Source organism: Halichoerus grypus, chromosome 5 (assembly GCF_964656455.1).
Source record: "Halichoerus grypus chromosome 5, mHalGry1.hap1.1, whole genome shotgun sequence".
Lineage (NCBI taxonomy): Eukaryota > Metazoa > Chordata > Mammalia > Carnivora > Phocidae > Halichoerus > Halichoerus grypus.
The window spans coordinates 164485062-164503617 of NC_135716.1; the positions used below are offsets into that span (position 1 = coordinate 164485062).

The 18556-nt window shown below is 59.7% G+C and overlaps 1 protein-coding gene across 1 annotated transcript in view; it reads left to right on the forward strand.

Moving 5' to 3' along the window:
* Window positions 1-18556, forward strand: part of SDC3 (syndecan 3) — a 37075-nt gene that overhangs the window by 13196 nt on the left and 5323 nt on the right. Inside the window, exons 2-3 of the mRNA XM_078073517.1 lie at window positions 14520-14637; window positions 16286-16899. Coding sequence (XP_077929643.1) covers window positions 14520-14637; window positions 16286-16899 — 732 coding nt within the window. The remainder of the gene's footprint in view (window positions 1-14519; window positions 14638-16285; window positions 16900-18556) is intronic.

Here is an 18556-nt window from a genome sequence, read left to right on the forward strand (position 1 = left end):
CGCTGGTGTTTGGGTGGATGTGTGAGGCGTGGTTGTGATAGATGGCGCGCTGGCCCCACTTGGGCTCTGACTGTGACCTCTGCCGGTCGGCGGGCTGACTTCGGGCCGCTCACTGCACCCCTTCTGTGAAGCTGGGTGCTAACCGCCTCACGGCAGAGCAGTTGCCAGGACTGGGGTCTCCTTAGCCCAGAGTGCCGCACGTTGCAGTGCCCAGAGCTGGTAACCAGGGCTGGTAATCCCGGGGGCAGTGGTCATGAGACGGCTCTGTCACCACTGAGGTGACAGTCGGACCCCTGTCCCCATCCTGGCGTTTGGGGAACAGGACTGGGTGCCAGTGTCAGCCCTTCCGAGCTGTCCCATCTTTGAACCCCGCTTCTGCAGCCCAGGCCCTTCTCCTGCAGGTGCTGTGTGCTCCAGGCCTTGGGCCGGACCGTTGGGCCTCATGCAGCCTTCCTTGGGGCCCTGCTCTGGCCTGGGGCGGGGCTGGCCCTGTGGGGCACCCTGCGGGGAGTGGGGCCACGCTGGTGGGACCGGAGGCTGGAGCCTCTGGCGTCCCTGCAGAGGGTCAGCTGAGGGCACAGGTGAGACCCGAAGGAGCTCTGGTCAGGGAAGCTGTCTGTGGTCAAGCGACGCGTGAGGACAGGAGGGCCTGCCTCATCCTTGGGCTGCAGGGCCCTTGGGCGCCGGGGCACTTAGGGTCCTTATATCCCTAGTGGGCATCGGACTCCATCTGAGCTCAGTGGTCAGGGCTCTGCCTTTGGGCAATAGATGGAATGCGGGCTGGGTGGACACGAGGATGTGCTGGACCCAGAGGAGGCTGGGTGGATGGTGTCAGGGGAGGGGACACGGGGCACTGCGGTTTTCTCTGGCACCTTCCACTTCATGCTTGGGACCGAGGGCTGGGGGGGTCCTGGTGGAGCTTTTGGCTTCCCCTCCTGGGGATCCTCCACGGCCCCTGCTGCGCAGTCTGCGCTGTACGGCTCTCTGAGGTCACCCCTTCCCCTCGTAGTGATCAGATGGGGGACCGGAGCCAGGGACAGAGAAGGTGCCGAGATGGTGGACTGGAGCAGGGCGCTGAGTGGGAGCAAGCTTCGTACCTGAGTTCAGCCTGGTGGGGGTGTACGGGGGTACGGAGCACCTGTCAGACACAGGCCTGGCCCGCAGACGGAGGGGCCGCTGCGTGGAGAGTAGAGCGTGGAAACCAGCGGCCGGGGGCGGGGGGGAGTTGGTGGCTGCCAGCTGAGATAGGCAGGGGCTGGTGCCTGGGAGCCTAGTGGAGCGTGGCACGGGGTGAGGGGTGGGGGCAGGGGACAGACGGACTTGTCTTCAGCTTCAGAGGGGCTTTACCACTGGGCCCTGCCCCCATTCCTGTCCCCTTTCCTGGCAAGGCCACAGACTCACGCCTCTCCCTGAGGGCAACCACGGGCCAGCCGCACGGACCGAGGGCACCGCAGAACCCCTGAAGCCTGGAGGGGGGGCGCTGGCAGAGACGGGTGGAGAGGGGCCAGCCTGAGTTTGGAGCTGCCTCACCTCTTGGGGTCACTCTGGGCCAGGCCTGCCCCCTCCCAGTGGTCCCACCCGACAAAGTGGCCTTTGATAAGCACAGGGAAGGCAGTCGTGGTGCTGGGCCTCTCCCACTTGCGGTCTGCAGAGTCAATGTTTGCCCTTTTGGACGGGGAGGTAGGGCGGGGGGCTGGGGAAGCTTCACCTGGGGTGTGGTTGGGGGATACGCCATGGGAAGGGAGGTGAACAGGGGGAGAGCTTACCTCCCCTCCATCTGAGTATTTGAGTTTGGGCTCTGCTCTGTGACCCTGGGCAAGTTCCTTACCCTCTCTGAGCTGCAGTCTCACATTCACTCTTTTGTTACCCCCCCAGACAACAGCTTTATTGCGATTTGACTCACGTACCGTACAATCCACCCATCTAAAGCACCTAATTCGGTGGGTTTTAGTATATTTACAGAGTTGTACAGCCATCCCCAATTTCATACATTTTTCTCACCCCCAAAAGTCTGTCCCTTTTAGCAGTCACTCCCCATCTCCCCCCAGCCCCCCAGCCCTACGCCGTCTCTTCTCCTTTCTTTCTCTGCGGATCTGCCTTGTGCGGTGAGTGCGGGCCGCGTCCACACTGTGTGGTCTTCTGCGGCTGACTTCTTCCCCCGACTATAACGTTTCCAGGCTTCGTCCGTGGGGCAGCAGGTGCTGGGACCTCAGGGCTTTCTTTGTGGCGTACTATTCCGTTGTGTGGACGTGCCATCTCTTACTTATCTGTCAGCGGATGGACGCCTGGCTCGGTTCCACTTTTTGCCTATCATGAATTAGGCAGCTATGTTGTTGTTTTTTTTTTAACTTACGTGGACAAATGTTTTCCCTTCCCTTGGATGCACGGCCCGGGCGTAGAGTTCCTGGCTTGTTCGCGACTCTCCGTGTAACCTTTTGCGGAGCTGCCGGGCCCTTTGCCCCCGTGGCCGCCTCACGAGGCTCCAACTACTCCGTCTTCCCCCCCACACCTGTTCTCTTGTGACCCTGGTCACCTTCATTCCTGCATCCATATATCCCTCAGGTATTTATGGAGCATCTATATTTGACAAGCAGGGTGCTCACCGCAAAAGTAGGGGGAGAATGGGTCCCTCGAGGAGCTGTTTAGATTCGGCGGCACAAGATCTTTAAAAACCTCTGTGTGTTTAGTGACGGGAGATAAAGATGATCACGGGTAGAAGCTGGGGGTGGTCGGGAATCACGGGGAAAAGAGAAAGCAATCTGTGTGTGCTGTGTATGTCAGAGCCCAATGCTTCAGTCCTCAGGACCCTCTGGGCTGTGTTGTCCCATTTGCAGATAGGAAGACTGAGGTTCAGGCCAGGGAGTGGCCCCCAGGTCACCCAGCTGAGAAGTAGCCGGGCTTTGGGCCAAGAACCTGTTTGGCTAATCTCATTTCATCTTCCCAACCCTTTGAGGTTGGTACTGTTATGATGTCCATTTTGTAGGGAGGAAATAAGCTCAGAGAAGGGGAGATACTTGCTCAGGGTCACACAGCTCCAGAGGGCCAGGGCTGGGATCTGGACCCAAGCAGTCTAGCTTTAGAGCCCCTGCTTCCTGCCAGGCCCTGCCTATCTCCCGGGACTCAGGAGAGGAGGGTGAGAGCCCCGCCCTTTCCCCATCAAACCCACAGAGTCTCACAGAGTGTCATCTTGAGCTGGAGGCAAGAGTGGCCCTCGGCGGGCTTCAGGGGGCTCTGCATGTTCTTCCCCCAGTGTTTTGGTCTGATTCCTTGCTCTGTGTCTCACCTTTCCACGTGGGCAGTGGTGCTGGTGGGCCCCCATGGCTCACTCCCCGAGTCTGGCTCGTTCCATCCCTTGAAGTGGATCAGCTCCGAAGCCAGTGGGAGAGCTCGGGGCTGGGGGTGGGGAGTCGCATCTCCGGCACGTGTGAGTTCCTGCTAGGTTATAAATAACCTAGCAAATGGGATGGTGAGGGGGACCACAGCCCGATTCCTCAAGGAGGCTGGGCTTGGACACACACACAGATGGGGACACTTTGGGGGGGGTGTGTATGTGTTGTGCGTCCTCAGGCTGTATGCTGGCACGTGCCTGAGAAGCTTTGGGGAGGGTGTCAGAGCTGTAAGGCTTCCCAGGACAGCTGGAAGGGCTGGGCCTGCCCTGGGCTGATTCCAGGGTCTGTTCAGTGTCCTGGAGGAGGCCTGGGGGCCACCTGGCTTCAGGGGCCCCCCAAGATCAGGCTGAGGATCCCTCTGCCTCTTGGGCTCGCCTTCTTCCTTCCGGTCCTGTGAGCATGAGAACCAGACACAGGGCCCTGGGTCCTCTCTTTGCATCCCCCCAGCCCCTTCCCTACTGCCAGGTCCCATTTCCCTCTGCCCGGCCACCCCTCAGCTCCATCCTGACTCGATTCTCCACCTGAGTTCTCTGTGACCTCTAGCAAGTCGCCTGGCCTGTCTCCGGGGTGAGGAGGATCATTTCACCTGGCTCCTTGTAAGGAGCCTGGCATTCAGCAGGTGCTCGGGAAATGCTCCTTTCCCCCCAACCCAGGCCTGCTTGTAAAGTGGCTGGAATTGTAGGCTCCAGTGGGAGCCTGCTAATCTGCAGGTTTTTGCATATAATTTGCAGAGTCATTTTATGAAAAAAATATGCTGGGATCAGTCTCAGTTTCTCGTCCCTCCTCTCAGCTTTAGCTGGAGTCCTTCCGGCTGGATTTTGGAAGGATCAGAGAGAAGCTTTGTAAAATCCCCTGGTTTTACACATGGGGAGACTGAGGCCAGAGGCCAGAGGCCAGGGCCTCCCGCAGGATCACACAGTGACTGGGGGCAGGAAGGGGGTGCCGTGGGGCTGTTGAGGGTGATCCCATTCCCAGTGATCATTGAACAAATATGGAGGCTGACTGTGTCCCAGAAATATTCTGGGTCTTGGGAACACAGGAGTGGCCTCGGCGGACCCAGTCATCGTCCCCAGGAGCTGTTGCAGGGGGTGATAGACATTAAACGAGAAAGTCAGTAAGCGAATTTTGCAGGCACTAGTGAACTGGGAGACAACCCTGGCGTTGATGGAGTGACTGGGTGTGTTGGGAGGTAATTTGGTTGGATTTAGTGGTCTGGGGTCCCTCTCTGAGAAGCTGAGCTTTGAGTTGGGACACCGTGTTGCGTCCTAGCACCTCCTAACTGCCCAGCCCCGGCTCGGCACATCACAACGGCATCTCTGTGTGGGGAATCATGATCCCCATTTCATAGGAGGGCACACTGAGGCCCCGTGAGGTGAAGGTGCTTGACCAGCGTTCTCTGGAAGCTAGGACTGGAACATCTGACCTCACACCGGGTTGCTCGTCGGAGGTCTGTGGGCCCCAGGAGTGGGCAGGCCCTCACCTTGATTGGTGGCAGGGCTGTTTGCAGAGCCCGGAGACTCAGTCCGAGGCAGCTGCTGGTGAGTCACAGGGTGGTGGGTGGGGCTGCTCACCTGAGCCATCTGTCAGGGGAGGACTTGTCCTTCATTTCTACTCATTCCCGGGCATTCAGTCAATCTGTCCGTCTGTTCGTGTCTGTACAGGATACTGTCAGGGGTGGGGGTGGTGTGGTCCCACCTGGTGGGGCAGGCTAGTGAGGGCTGGGAGGAGGTGTGCGCTGCAGTACAAAGAGTATGGTCTTGGGGGTTCCGCTGATCCTGGGTTCAAATCTGGCCCCACTGCTGCGTGACTTTGAGCCGGTTGCTTCACCTCTCTGGACTCTGATATGCCCATCTGCGAAATGGGGAGAATAATCCCTCACTGGGAAGATGTCTGTGAGGAGAAGTGAGGCAAGGTGCATATTAGAGAGCCTGGCACATAGTGAGGGCTCCCTCCGTGGTGACTAACTGTTGTTCAGGATAAGGGATGGAATGGCCCCAGGCGTCTTCTGGAAAAACACCCAGTGAAATGAGTATCACATCACAAACTGGGATCGCTGCTTTTAGTCTCAGGGGTTCAGGAATTCCCTGAGCACAGGATCTGGTGTCAATGAAGCCAGGGTTCAAGTCCCCTTCTGGTAGCTTAACAGCCCCGTTCTCATTGTAGATGGGGACAGTAGTGTGCGTCCCAGGGAGACCGAGTGGGTTCAGTGAGATTTGGTAGAAGGGGGGGCCCGTTCAAGTGGGAGCGTGGTTGGTGGCCCCTCTTCCCTGGTAAATGACAAAATGGTGGAGGTAGTCCCCAAGAAGGGCCTTCCTAATTTGGACCAGTCAGGTGGTTGGCACGTGGAGGCCTCCCAGAGGTGGCATGTTTTGAGCTAACTGAGCTTCATGAGGACATACTTGTCCTGCTGATCGTAGGACCCTAAGTTCCTAGAATCGTGCCTGGCACACAGTAGGTGCTTCATAAATCCTGCTTGTAGATCGAGTAGGTGCCGACCAGGGTGGAGGTGGGGAAGAGGGTTCCCCTCAGAGGCAGGGACAGCTTGGGGCAGGCCTGAGAGTGCCCCACCGTCCCCAGCACCGTGAAGGGTTTAGTGTGGGGGGAACAAGAGGGGAGGGTGGGCCGCTGGGGGAGTAGGCTGCTGAGTCTGGAAATGGGGCCTCAGTGGGTAGTCCTGCTTTGAGGCACCAGCTTGGGGACAGGAATAAATGAGCAGTGTGAGTCAGGATGGGCTCTCTGCAGAATGAAGGCGCCCAGGAGTTTCACAGACCAGAGAATGGCAGGGATGGGGGTGCAGAAAGAACATGCTATTTCTAATCATAAAAGTACTCTGGGGGCGCCTGGGTGGCTCGGTCGGTAGAGCGTCCAACTCTTGGTTTCCGCTCAGGGTGGGGGGATGGAACCCCGTGTGGGGCTCTGCGCTCAGTGGGGAGTCTGAGATTCCCTCTGCCCCCCCCCCCCATAAATACATCTTAAAAAAAAAGTACTCTGAGTTTATCATAGAAAACTTGGAAAATACAGACAGGTCCTGAGAGAAAAAAGTGAAAAACTGTCTGTCATCCCACCACCCAGAGAGTCTCTGGAAAGCTTTAGTAGGATTCAGTGTTAAGAAATTCACTTTGGTGGGGAGTTCGTTAAAGCAGGATCATGTTCTCTATTTTTTTGTCATCTGTTTTCTAAACTTAACGACGATGCTAGCATTAATAGCCAGTGTTTATTGAGCAGTTGGTTAATGTGGGGGAGTCTCCCGTGAACCCGCGAGGTGGATATCATCTTTGTTTTTTGTTTACCAGGAGAACCAGGCCGAGAGAGTTAAGCACCCACCCAAGGTCACCCAGGTATTGAGGGACAGAACCATCTGCACAGTCCTCCCAGCAGCGTGGCTGTACGTCCCGCCTCCTGACAAGCAATGCGTGCATTTCCCCGGGTCCTGAAAGAGTCTTTGAAACAAGTGACAAATGGAAGCCTTCTGTTATCCAGTCATGCCTTTTAATGACCGGATAGAAGAGAGTGTGGGTTTGTGAAAACACAGTTATTGAGAGCTGCATAATATTCCATGTTGTGGTTCTGCCTTAGCTTACTGCACTAGTCCTCTGTTGCTGGGAATGTTGGCGATTTCCGCTCTTTCTCTTATAAATAACACCGCCCTGGATCTCTTCGACCCGAGGACCGGCTGCCTGGCTGGCCCGTGGTGTCGGAATCAGACAGGCCCTTAGAGCACCAAGCTCCACTGTTCGTTTTGCAAATGAGGAAGTATGGAGAAGGAGAAGGGGGCTTGTCTAGCTCGCAGAACCAGGCAGGTCTCAGCAGCAGGGTGCCTCCTGAGCTGGGAGTGGCTCGCTCTCTGCGGGGCCCCCAGGGGGTGTGGATGGGGGGGCAGTGCTGCCCAGGGGCCGGCGGGGTCCGGGGAGGTGGTGGGAGCGCGGGGTTGGGTAGTGGACGAGGTGAGGAGCTGATAGTGGAGTCTGGGCGCGGGGTGGGGAAGGCTCTGCTGCCAGGATGCCCTTGGCTGAGACGGGATGCGCCCACAGGGGTGCGTCCTGCCCTCGCGGGAGCCTGGAGCTGGGTGTCTGGAAGAAGGGCGCTGGGAGGGTGTGTCCGTGACAGCGTGTGCCTCTGGGCTTTGCTGACTGTCAAGTTCAGCCTGGGCCTTCTCTGCCGCTCCTCACTCTGCTCCTCCCCCAGGCCCTTCTGCCCTCTGGCACTGGGGCCCTGTGGCCTCTTACCCAGCAGATGCCGCCTTCGTGCCCCTCACCCCTCCAGCAGCAAGCGAATGTGGCGGATGCTGGATTCCCAGCCAGGGCAGCTGTGGACGGGTGGGGGCTGGGGACCGAGGTGTCCGCCCTTTCCCGGGCCCGGCTCTCCATTGTGTCACCCCCTTGGCTGTCCCGCTGCCCAGAGCCTGGCCCCGGCCCACATTCCTGCAGTGACGCTCTGGGTCTCCAGGTTGGAGCTGGTGAGCGTGAGGGGCACTGAGTTCTCACAGGACTGAGGGCCTTTTGGGGACAGGGACTGGTGGGGACGGAGCCTGTGGGGATCCAGAGGGCTCTGCTGAAACCACCCTGCTTCCACGAGCTAGTAGTTACGTCACTGTGTGTCTTTGGACAAATCACTTCACTTGCCCAGTGCTGCTGGGCAGGCTCATTCCCCACCGCCCACCCCTCTAATCGGGGGAAGATGCAAGTCTTTCCCCTCTCTGAGCCTCAGTTTTCACATCTGTAAGAAGGAAGAGTGGAACTCAGTGAGCACTCAGGCCTAGTTCAGCCTTGAGATTAAGGACTGAGGTGGGAGACGTGCTGGAGTAAGGCTGACCAATGGGTATTGTATGCCACCTGTGTAATTAGTGTCCCCGTTTAACCCAAGAGAGGCTCAGAGAGGTTAAGTAACTTGCCCGGAGTCACCCAGCAAGTCAGCCGAGACTGTGTGACTCTAAAGCTGGGCTCCCAAGCCCTGCTCACATTGCCTCCAGTCACCAAGAGAGTGGCGCCTGAGTCTGGCTCACGCGGGGAAGGAAGCTTGGGCAGAATTAATTATTCCTGATTTTATTCTTAGCTTTTGCAGCATGATTAGCAGTGCATGGGGGTGCTGGGCTCCTGGCCCCCTGCCAGCTGACCTAATTTGTGTGTCTGTGTCTGTAACCGCCCTTTCTCCCTGCTCATCCAGCCTCTCTTTCTCTCCGCACACTCCCCTGCTGTGTGGCCTTGGCGATGCCTCTTAACCTCTCTGGGCATTAGTAGCCTCGTCTGTAGCGTGGATGTAATCATCCTGATTCTGTTTTCCACCATGAGGATGGTAAGGCTTAAAGGACATAAAATCTTCGGAAAGGATAATAGAAAGATTAGCATATAATTAACAATAATTGCAGCTGTGTTGATTGATTCCGCTCTGCACGTTGGGTCCTGTGCTCAGCCCGTTACCTGTATGATACTATTTGATGCTCATAGCAACTGTAGGAGCTACACACTATTATCAACGCCCCCATTTTACAGATGAGAAAGCTGAGGTGAGAGATTCAGAGACTTGCCTGATATCCTCCGAGTAGTAAGGGAGGTGCTGATCCATTCTGGCTTAACCTCTATGCTCTCCTGTTTCTCAGAGGAGGCTTGCGATGGGGGCGGCAGGTGATAGGAGCTGGGCACGAGTGACCCCAGACTTCTCCCGGTCTGGGTAGGAGGCTCCCTGGCTTTCTCCCTGAACGCACGCCCTGCACTCGGAGCGAGTGGCTGCAGATGTGAGGAGACATCCCCGAAGTCCACCTGATTTGGGTCCCTCACCCTGCCTAGCTGCTCTGAGACTTTGGAGAGGATTGGGTGGGCGTGAGTCGTGGTGAGGGGGCCCTCTGATCACCGTGGGAGCCTGTGGTGCCTCTTCCGGGGAGCTGTGGGTCAAGATGGGGTGGCATCGAGGAAAAATGGCAGGGGTGTGGCAGCCCTGGGAAGGGGGCCGTGTCTCTCCCCAGTGCTGTGTGTGTGTGTTTGTACCCACAAGGAAAGCGTGCATGGTGCGTGTGCGTGTGCGTGCGTGTGTGTGTGTAGGAGACTGAGGGGTGCGGGTGTTAGGGGCCTGCTGGTGGGCATCTGGGAGCGGGGCATAGGATGATGCAGTGGGTCCTCTTCGGAGCACATGGCTGGAGTGGGGTCTGGGAGCACAAGGTGTGTTTGCTGTGCGCTAGCGTGTGGGGACAGTGCCCGGACATTGGTGTGTGTGGAGGGCTGGGTGGGGGGTTCTGGACAGCGGTGGGGGGTTCCGAGCTGAGGCCGCACAGGGAGGGAGTGGGGTGTGGGGCACAGGCGGAGGCTGAGCCGTGGGCTGGGGGGCCCAGAGCTTCCCCTGCCGCTCCCGTTGGGCTCCCAGCTCTCTGGGACGGGCGGTGGCAGGAAGCCGGAGAGTCGGGGGCTTGTACCTCCCGTCGGTGCGGTGGTGTGGGGCGCGCGAGCGAGAGCGGGGGTCATGTACAGCCGTGAGGTCTGTGTCCCTGCCGTGGGGAACGTGTGCAGGGATGTGTGATTTAGGGAGCGTGCTTGGGCGTGGGGAGGGGTTGGCGTGTGCCCTGGGTGAGGTGGGAGCCACCCTGTGGTTAGAACGTGCCGAAGCCCGTGGGGGGTGCGTTGTCTACGAGCCGAGGTGGCGCGCGGGTTGGGGCCAGGGAACGTTGCTCAGGACTGTGTGTGTGCTGGGGTCTCTGTGTATAGCTGCGTGTCTCTGGGGCACGGCGGGGGGTGTGTGCATGAGGACACGGCCCGGACTGCCTGCTTGCTGCAGTGTGTGGGGGTGTTAGGCATGTGGATGGGTTTATCAAACAGGGGCGGTGTGGGAGTTTCCCTGGAGGTGGGGCGCAGTGAGGGGCAGGGGCAGGCCACAGGGTCCTGGGGCCTTCGGATTCAGTGCTCCTTTAAGGAATGGCTGGGATAATTATGCTAATTATGCATGGAATTATGCAAATAGAGAGGTCGTTTGGGGGTCGAAGGCGAAGGCTGTTGTCACCATCCTCCTCTGGCACTTTGTGACTTGGGAGGCTTTCCCTGCCCCCATCTCTCCTCTCGGCTCCTCTTGGTCCCCTGGGAGCTGCAACCCCCCAGCACCCCTGCAGTGTTCCTGGGAGGCCCTGCTGAGCCCCTGCCCCCCAACTGGCCCAGGGAGGGGTCAGGCTGGCCCTCAGCTGGCTGTGGGGGGAGGGCTGGGCAAGATGGCATCCTGTACCCCACCCCCTACCCCACAGGTGTCCCCCTGGTTAAGCTTTCCGGCGGGGGGAGTTCAGGGGTGACTAGGCTGTTGACCATCCCTCCTTCCATCTCATCTGGAGGCCGCTTATTATTCAGAAAGGATGTTCTCTTGGATGCAGGTTTGGAAAATCACTGAGGTGGCCCCTTCCCCAGCTTTGTCTGATGAGCATGAGGCTAAATTAAGATGTGAGAGAGTTCTCTCCCTCTGCCTCCCACTCTCGCCTTCTCTGCTTTCTCTCCCTCACCGAGTCCTCCCTGCGCTGCTCCCGCCCCATCCCCCCTGTGCCCCTCTGACCCCTGGCTTCCCTCTGCCCTGCGTCTCTGCTCTCCCCCCCCTCCCTGGCATCCTCTCTGTTCTTCCATGATCTTTCCCTCTCCTGCCCCCACCACATCTCTGTGGGGAGCTGGAGCTCCTGGTCCTTAGCATGGAGGAGATGGTCGCCATGGTAACGGTTGTCATGTCGATGGCTACTGAGCTAGGGATGAATAGTATCTAGGTGAGAGCTACCTGAGTGGAGGCTGATGGGTTCACAGGAGGCCCCATGCTTGTCTCTGAGCCTCAGAGCTGCACAGTGTGTGCCCCCACCCTGTGCCTGCCCCCCTCCCCGTGCATGCACCTGTTTGTACCCAAAGGCACGCCAACACGAGATGCCTCTCTCTGGCTGCCTTGTGTGTATCAGGGTGTGTCTCTGTATGTTCTTTCTCTGTCTCTGGACGTGTCATTTCAAGAGTCTGTGGCTTTGGGGGGAATCTTTGGATTCGTGCAGGCCCTTCCAGGAGCTGATCGTTAAGGGCTGTTGTATGGCAGGGGCCACTGAGGAATCATGTGGATTCCCTATTTTGGCCCCCACATTTACTCCAGTTTGGGGGTCTCCAGGGACCTCAGACTTCTTAGAACCCCTCCTCCCAGCTAGAGGTCTTTCAGCTACTCCCTGGCCTTTCTGGAAGGATGGAAACACTGTGAAGGTGACATCGCCCACAAATGGGAGTCTGATCACTGGTCCCTGCTCAGTCCCCATCTTGCTGTGTGGCCCTGAGCAGGAATTGCCCATCTCTGGCTCCTGGCTGCTTGCCTGAGAACTGCACAGAACATCTCCAAGGGACTCCAGCTTGGCTGGTGGTGCAGGGAGCCTTCCATCTCCTTCGTCTGGGGTCCTGGGATTTGCTCTTCTGGGCAGTGGGGGCAGAGATGGGGGCTGGGGCAAGTCGGATGAGAGCCGCTCTGAGCTCCTGGAATGTCTAAAACCGAGAAAGACCCAGCAATTAGTCACGGGAGCAATTACACTCATTGTTCCACTCCATGACTCACTGGTAGCAAGTAAATACTGATTAATTCATTACTTGGCGTGTGTGTATGGGGGGGGGTAACGGGTGGGGTGGAGGGACGGGGGGAATCTCCTGGCTCACTGCCCTGGCCTTTTGCCCTGGCTGGTCTGCGTAGGGCTGTGGAGCATGTGGTCGGGGCTGAGGCAGGAAGCCAGGTTTGGGGGCCTCACCCTAGCTGTGTGTGAACCCCAGAAGGGGGCCCGTTGGGTGGGTGGGATTGTGAGAGGCTGAGCACTGCACGCGGCACTGACCCGGTCCCCCTCCTGCTCACACACCTTTCATGGTTCCCCACGTTGGGCAGACGGTGCGGATGCTTGGACTCTTCCTCAGATCAGTGCTCACCATCTTCTGACGTGCGGTCAGGATGAAAAGTAACCCATTTCCAGGATGAAGTTGTCGGCACGTCACCGAGAGCCTCCTGTGATGGGGCTTCCCGGGCTGCAGCTCCAGGGTGCCCCTACTCCGCCCCTGCCCCAGGAATTAGTCCCATCTTCCAGCTCAACTGTTCCTTAATAGATACTTCCTGAATACCTACTATGTGCCAGGCAAGGTCCTGCCTCTGTCCTTCAAGGTGTAGTTTGGTGGGGTGGGCAGTCACCGAGTGGGGACACACGCAAGCGGCGGTGGTAGGTGCACATTCAGAAGCACAGGATCCTCTGAAAGATCAGAGCAGGGGGGCTTCTCGGCAGAAGTGAAAGGGGCGTCAAGGTCGGCTGGCCAAAAGTTGGAGGATGCGGGGCTGGGAAGGAAGAGTGTTCTGGGTGGAGGGAACAGCATAAGTGACAAGAGAGATCAGGCACATTCCAGGAACGGAGAGCCGCCAGCGGGGCTGGAACCCAGCAAGTGGAGGGGTGCAGAGGGACCCTGGGTGAGAGCCCAGGCTGCACCTCCCCACCTCGGAGCCTGTGCTTGCTCCCTTCCTTCTGCTGGAGATGCCTTTCTCTCTCTTCACTTGTTTCAGCCCCAAGTGCTAGTCCTCCGGATCTGGGCCCCAGGCGTCCATCTCCCTTTGCTTGGGAAAGCTCTCAGGGGCAGGGATTGGCTTGGCCCAGCCTGGAGCCAGGGTCAAAGGTGTGGCAGGGGGTGGGGCCAAGCCTGCCCCTGCGGGTGGGGGGTGCCCCCCTGCCTTGCTTGCCTTTGTGCTGGCTCTCACTGCAGGATTGCCGTTGGGAGGGACACCCCCTGCTCCGGGAAGAGTCTTAGGCCAGGTGAGCTGGACCCTCGAGAAGCCGCTCTTACCCCTTCTGACCCTGTTGAAGTGGAAACGGCCTTCAGGCCCTCAGCTAACTCAGGCATTAAGATGCTTTGTGGGGAGGTGGGCCAACTTCCTGTTTGGGGGAAGACCCAGGGCCAGGGCTAGAGCCTACACTCCCTACTCTCACCCCCGCCCCCAGCCACTCTTACCCAAGGTACTTCCCTCCGAAAGCCCCAAATCTCCCCAAACCCCATGTCTGTCTGATGGGACTAACTACACAGCCTTTGGGATTGCGGGGTCAGAAACTTTGGGTCCCGGGCAGGGTCTGAATCTCATTGCGTCACATGCTGTCTGGTGACCGGGGGTGGCTGCATGGGCCTCAGCTCCCTCCTCTGCGGAATGGGGGCCCCGCCTCTGTTCTTGTCTGTGACAGGCACTTTGAGGGTGGGTCTGATGACAGCGGCCACACCGAGAGTCACGCTAACCTGTGTGCAACAGGCGCTCGGCACCGCACGTGTGTTAGCCCACTGCGTGCTCACACCCACGTTAGCCCACTGCGTGCGCACAGCCACGTTAGCCCACTGCGTGCTCACAGCCACGTTAGCCCACTGCGTGCTCACAGCCACGTTAGCCCACTGCGTGCGCACAGCCACGTTAGCCCACCGCGTGCTCACAGCCACGTTAGCCCACCGCGTGCTCACACCCACGTTAGCCCACTGCGTGCGCACAGCCACGTTAGCCCACTGCGTGCTCACAGCCACGTTAGCCCACTGCGTGCGCACAGCCACGTTAGCCCACTGCATGCTCACAGCCACGTTAGCCCACTGCGTGCTCACACCTACGTTAGCCCACTGCGTGCGCACAGCCACGTTAGCCCACTGCGTGCTCACACCCACGTTAGCCCACTGCGTGCGCACAGCCACATTAGCCCACTGCGTGCGCACAGCCACGTTAGCCCACTGCGTGCTCACAGCACCCCAAGAAGGCAGGCACTCTTTGCTTATGGGTAATGAGTAAACAGGCAGGGAGAGACTAAGTAATTCACTCCAGGTCACACATGCAGTTAAGTGCTGGAGGCCAGACTCAAAGCCAACATTCTGGCTCTAAGCCCAGCTCTGCCACCTAGCAGTTCTGATCAGGGCATGGGGGAGTGGCCTGGTCCGTAGGGGTGGCCGTCAGGCAGGAAGATGGAGCTGCTACCCTGGCCCCTGGGTGGGTGGGAAGTGATAATCAGGCCCGCCCTGGCTCTGTTTTCCCACGTGGTGGCCATACCCGATGCTGTCCCTCATTGTCACTTGGCCCATGAGCGTGTCTGTTGTCACTCTGGGCCCATCCGGGCTGCTGGCCTCAGGTGCTGAGCTCTGTGCCCGACTCTGTCCTCCCCAGGCTCAGCGCTGGCGCAGCGAGAACTTCGAGAGGCCCGTGGATCTCGAGGGCTCTGGGGATGACGACTCCTTCCCCGATGATGAGCTGGATGACCTCTACTCAGGGTCGGGCTCAGGCTGTGAGTACCTCGCCTCTCCTCTCCCCTGTGTGTGGGCAATCCTGTCTGCCTCCAGGGGCCCACGCAGGCTCGCTTCCACGGTGGGGTGAGGGGAGGGGGAGGTCAGGCAAGGGAGGCTCCTGGACCGCGAGCACCGGAAGGGCAGACCACCCTCCTGGGACTGGAACCAGGGCCTTGAGACCTCAGAGCTCGGGACCCCCTGCTCCCCACGGTTCTGTCTCTGTGAGCACTGCTCGTGTCTCCCTGCAGACTTCCCGCCCCTGGCAGGGAACACGACACTCCTCAGTAACCCAGGGGACAGTACTGCCCTGACCTCTTGCAGGGACTTAGTAGCCACGTCTGGGTTGAGTGGCATATCCTCAGTGAGATCATTTGGCTGACTCAGCTTGGGTCAGGGGGCCCCCTCCCGTCCAATCAGCAGTAGCCCAGGGCAGGTTCCGGGAGCCATGGAAAGGGGCAGATGCCGCCACTGTGCCTGGGACAGCCTGGTTCCGTGGGAAAGGCCTGGGAAAGGCCAGCAGAGTGGTGCAAAGTGAGGGAGGTGCCCTGAGTTTGAATCCCAGCTTTGCCACGTAACAGCTATACCTCCTTCAGCCACTCCCTCTCTCTCAGGCCCTGTATTCTCACTTGGGAATGATGAGACCAAATATGTCCTCTTAGAGCCTCTGGAAGTCTTCAGCACAAGATGTCAGGGTCTAGAACAGAGAAGGAGCTCGAAAAACGGTAGTAAAAAGGGCTGTGTGCTCAGGGCACCTGGCTGGCTCAGTCAGTAGAGTAGGCGACTCTTGATCCGGGGGTTGTGAGTTTGAGCCCCACATTGGGTCTGTGCTGAGATTGGGCCCAAGGAGGGGACAAGATGGTCTGATGGGATGGTAGGAGATTGGGTGCCATGGCCCTGGCCTCCCATGGTCCCCTGCCTTGAGTCTCCCTGCTTTAGCTTACTCCATGTAAGCCTCTTGCAAGTTAATCTTCGTAAAATCCATCTCTGCTGGGTCATGTCTCTCCTCCTGAACCTTCCTGGCTGCTTGCCACCCCTCCTCTCTCTGCCTGGTCAGGCGCCCCTTCTCTCTCTCTGTCTCTCCTCATTTCCTCCCGGGCCCCTTCATGTGTCCTGGCTCAGAGGCAGCCAGGTTGCTCCAGCATTCCCTATAGGAAGGGCTCCTTCCCCTCCTTGCTGTCTCCCTGTGGCCTGTGCCCGTGGGGGGAGCTCTGAATGTGCCCGCCACCACGTGCTCATGGTAGGGGGTACCCAGGTCTGACTTTTCCTAGAATGCCACTCCCCTGCTTGCCCCCAGCCTTTAGCAAGGGCTGAAAACCCTGTAGGGCTTTAGTGGACATTGCCGGGGTTCAACCTGCCAGAAGGTCCAGGCGGTGTGGTCTGGAATAATCACAGAAGACTTCCTGGAAGAGGTGCCCCCCTAGAAGAAATTTTGGCTAAGCAGAGAGGACTTAGGGAACAGCCACCAGCCGACTGGTAACCTTTGGCCAGGCTTTACCTTCCTTCTTTCCCTCATCTTGTCCTGGGAAAATTGTGCAGAGTGAGGGTTGGAAGCCCCCCCTCTTCTTGATGGCCATTCCTTACCTGGGGCCCTCACGCCCCGCATAATCACCCAGCTCCCTAGCTCTCTCCTCTCCCCCGCCCCCTCAGACTTCGAGCAGGAGTCGGGCATCGAGACAGCCATGCGATTCAGCCCGGATGTGGCCATGGCAGTGTCGACCACACCCGCAGTGCTGCCCACCGTGGACATCCAGCCTGTGGGCACCCCGTTGGAAGAGCTCCCCTCTGAGCACCCCACCCCGGAGCCGGCCACCAGCCCCCCCGTGGTGACAGAGGTCCCAGGAGAGCCCAGCCAGAGAACCACCACCATCCCCACTCCCATGGCTACCACTGCCGCCACGACTGCGGAGGCCCTGACTATGGCCACGGTGCCCGCCACGGTGGCCACCACCGCCCCCAGCCTCCCCGCGGCCCCCCCTTCCACGGCCACCCCCTCCGTCATAAGGACCACCGGCGTGCAGAGGCTTCTGCCTCTTCCACTGACCACGGCAGCCACGGCCCGGGCCAGCACCCCAGCAGCGCCCTCACCTCCCACCACGGTGGCCGTCTTGGACACAGAGGCCCCAACGCCCAGGATGGGCAGCACAGCTACCTCCAGGCCAAGGGCCCTTCCCAGGCCAGCCACCACCCAGGAGGCTGACGTCCCCGAGAAGAGCACCTTGCCCCTGGGGACCACTGCCCCTGGACCCACGGAGGTGGCTCAGGTGAGCAGGTGGGGAGAGGAGGGTGGGTCAGGGCCTGGGGGAGGGAGGATGCAGCCGGGCAGGAGGGCCTGAGGACCGGGAGGGTCTGGGGACGGAGAGGGTGAGAGACGCATGAGGCCGGAGGGCCGAGGCTGGGAGTAAGGCCCAGGATGAGGACAGTGGTCGAGGTGGCCGGGGATGGAAGGGAGACCGGGATGCTGGGACAAGATATGGATGGGGAAGGGAGTGGGTGAAGCGTGGCGGCGGGGGCGGGGCCAGGGGCTTGGGAGACGGGCACCGCGGCGGGGAGTTCTGCCACCGCCTTTGGGAGCCTCGGGACCTCAGGAGTCACTGGTCCTCACTGGACATCCATTTCCTCGTCTGCGAGGAGGAGGAAATAATAGGATGCGAACCGTAGTGTGGTGGGAATTGTCCAGTGCCTGGAACAGTGCCTGGCAGCGGTAAACCAACCAGAAGTTTCCCTACTGTCATTGTCACCCCCGTCGCCATCGTTGTTAGTCTGAAGGTGACTGAGAGGGAGGCTGCGGGAGAGGAGAACCCGCAGCTCTCGCGTGCGGCCTGCTGCCCGGGGAGGGGGGGAGCATGCCATCCCTCAGCCCGCACCCGCCGCTTGGGGAGGCGCTGCCTCTTCGTCCTGCGACAGAGGGGGCTTGGCCGGCGACGGCTGGTCAGGGTCCGAGCCCTGCAGTTGGCTCCGGAGGCCAGGGACGCACGCGCATGTGTGTGTGTGTGTGTAGGGCTTAGGGGTGAGGGGTGGAGGGTTGAAGAAGGTGAAGATGTCAGGGAGGCAGGGGATGCATGGGATCAAGGAAATGGGAGAAGCAGCCGGGTCCCTGCTGAGCATGCTGGGCGAGGGGGCAGGTAGCAGCACTGATTGGGGTACTGAAGCCCTTTGCCGCCCGCCTCACGGACGAGGGCCGTCGGGGCGGAGCTGCCGCAGGTCAGGGCCAGCCCCGGCCGGATGCAGGCCCTGCCCTCAGCTACCCTGAGCCGCCGGGGCCGCCTCGTGTCTCGTGGTTGTCAGCCAGGCGGGAAGGGTATGGAGAGCAGGACGCCAGGCACAGCATCTGAGCCCTGGGCCCCCATCCACGCGGTGGGAGCCCCCGGGCTGGCCTCCCGGACACACCTCCAGGGGGCATGATGCTCTGTGGGTGTGCTCTTGGAGTGACCCCCAGGCCGAGGGACTCCCGTCTGCCTCAGGTGCGTGGACGGCGGACCAGTCTGCATCGAGCAGCCCCCAGCCAGCAATTTGGCAGCAGTCTCCCAAAGATGATCACTAAGGCGGCTAGAGAGAGAGGGGACAGAGGCGGGCTGGAGACAGGATGGGGCCCGGGAGAAGAGAGGCAGGGTAGTGTGGTGGTCAAAGACACAGCCGCTGGAGCTGGGGAGATTGGGATTCTAGTCCTGCCTCCACCACTTCCTAGCTGTGTGTCCTTGGCAAGTTGCTTCACCTCTCTGAGCCTGTTACCAGCTCTGTAAGTCAGGGGCAATGATATTTCCTTCCTGGGGACGTCGTGAGGGTCAAATGCCGGTCACGTGTTTTAGCGCCATGCCGGACATGTAGCAGGTGCTTCCTAAGTGTCAGACCCACTGGGGAAGGGGGGTTAGGTGGGGGGCAAGGGGGGTGGGCTGCCCCACGGCAAGAGGTGCGGGCAGG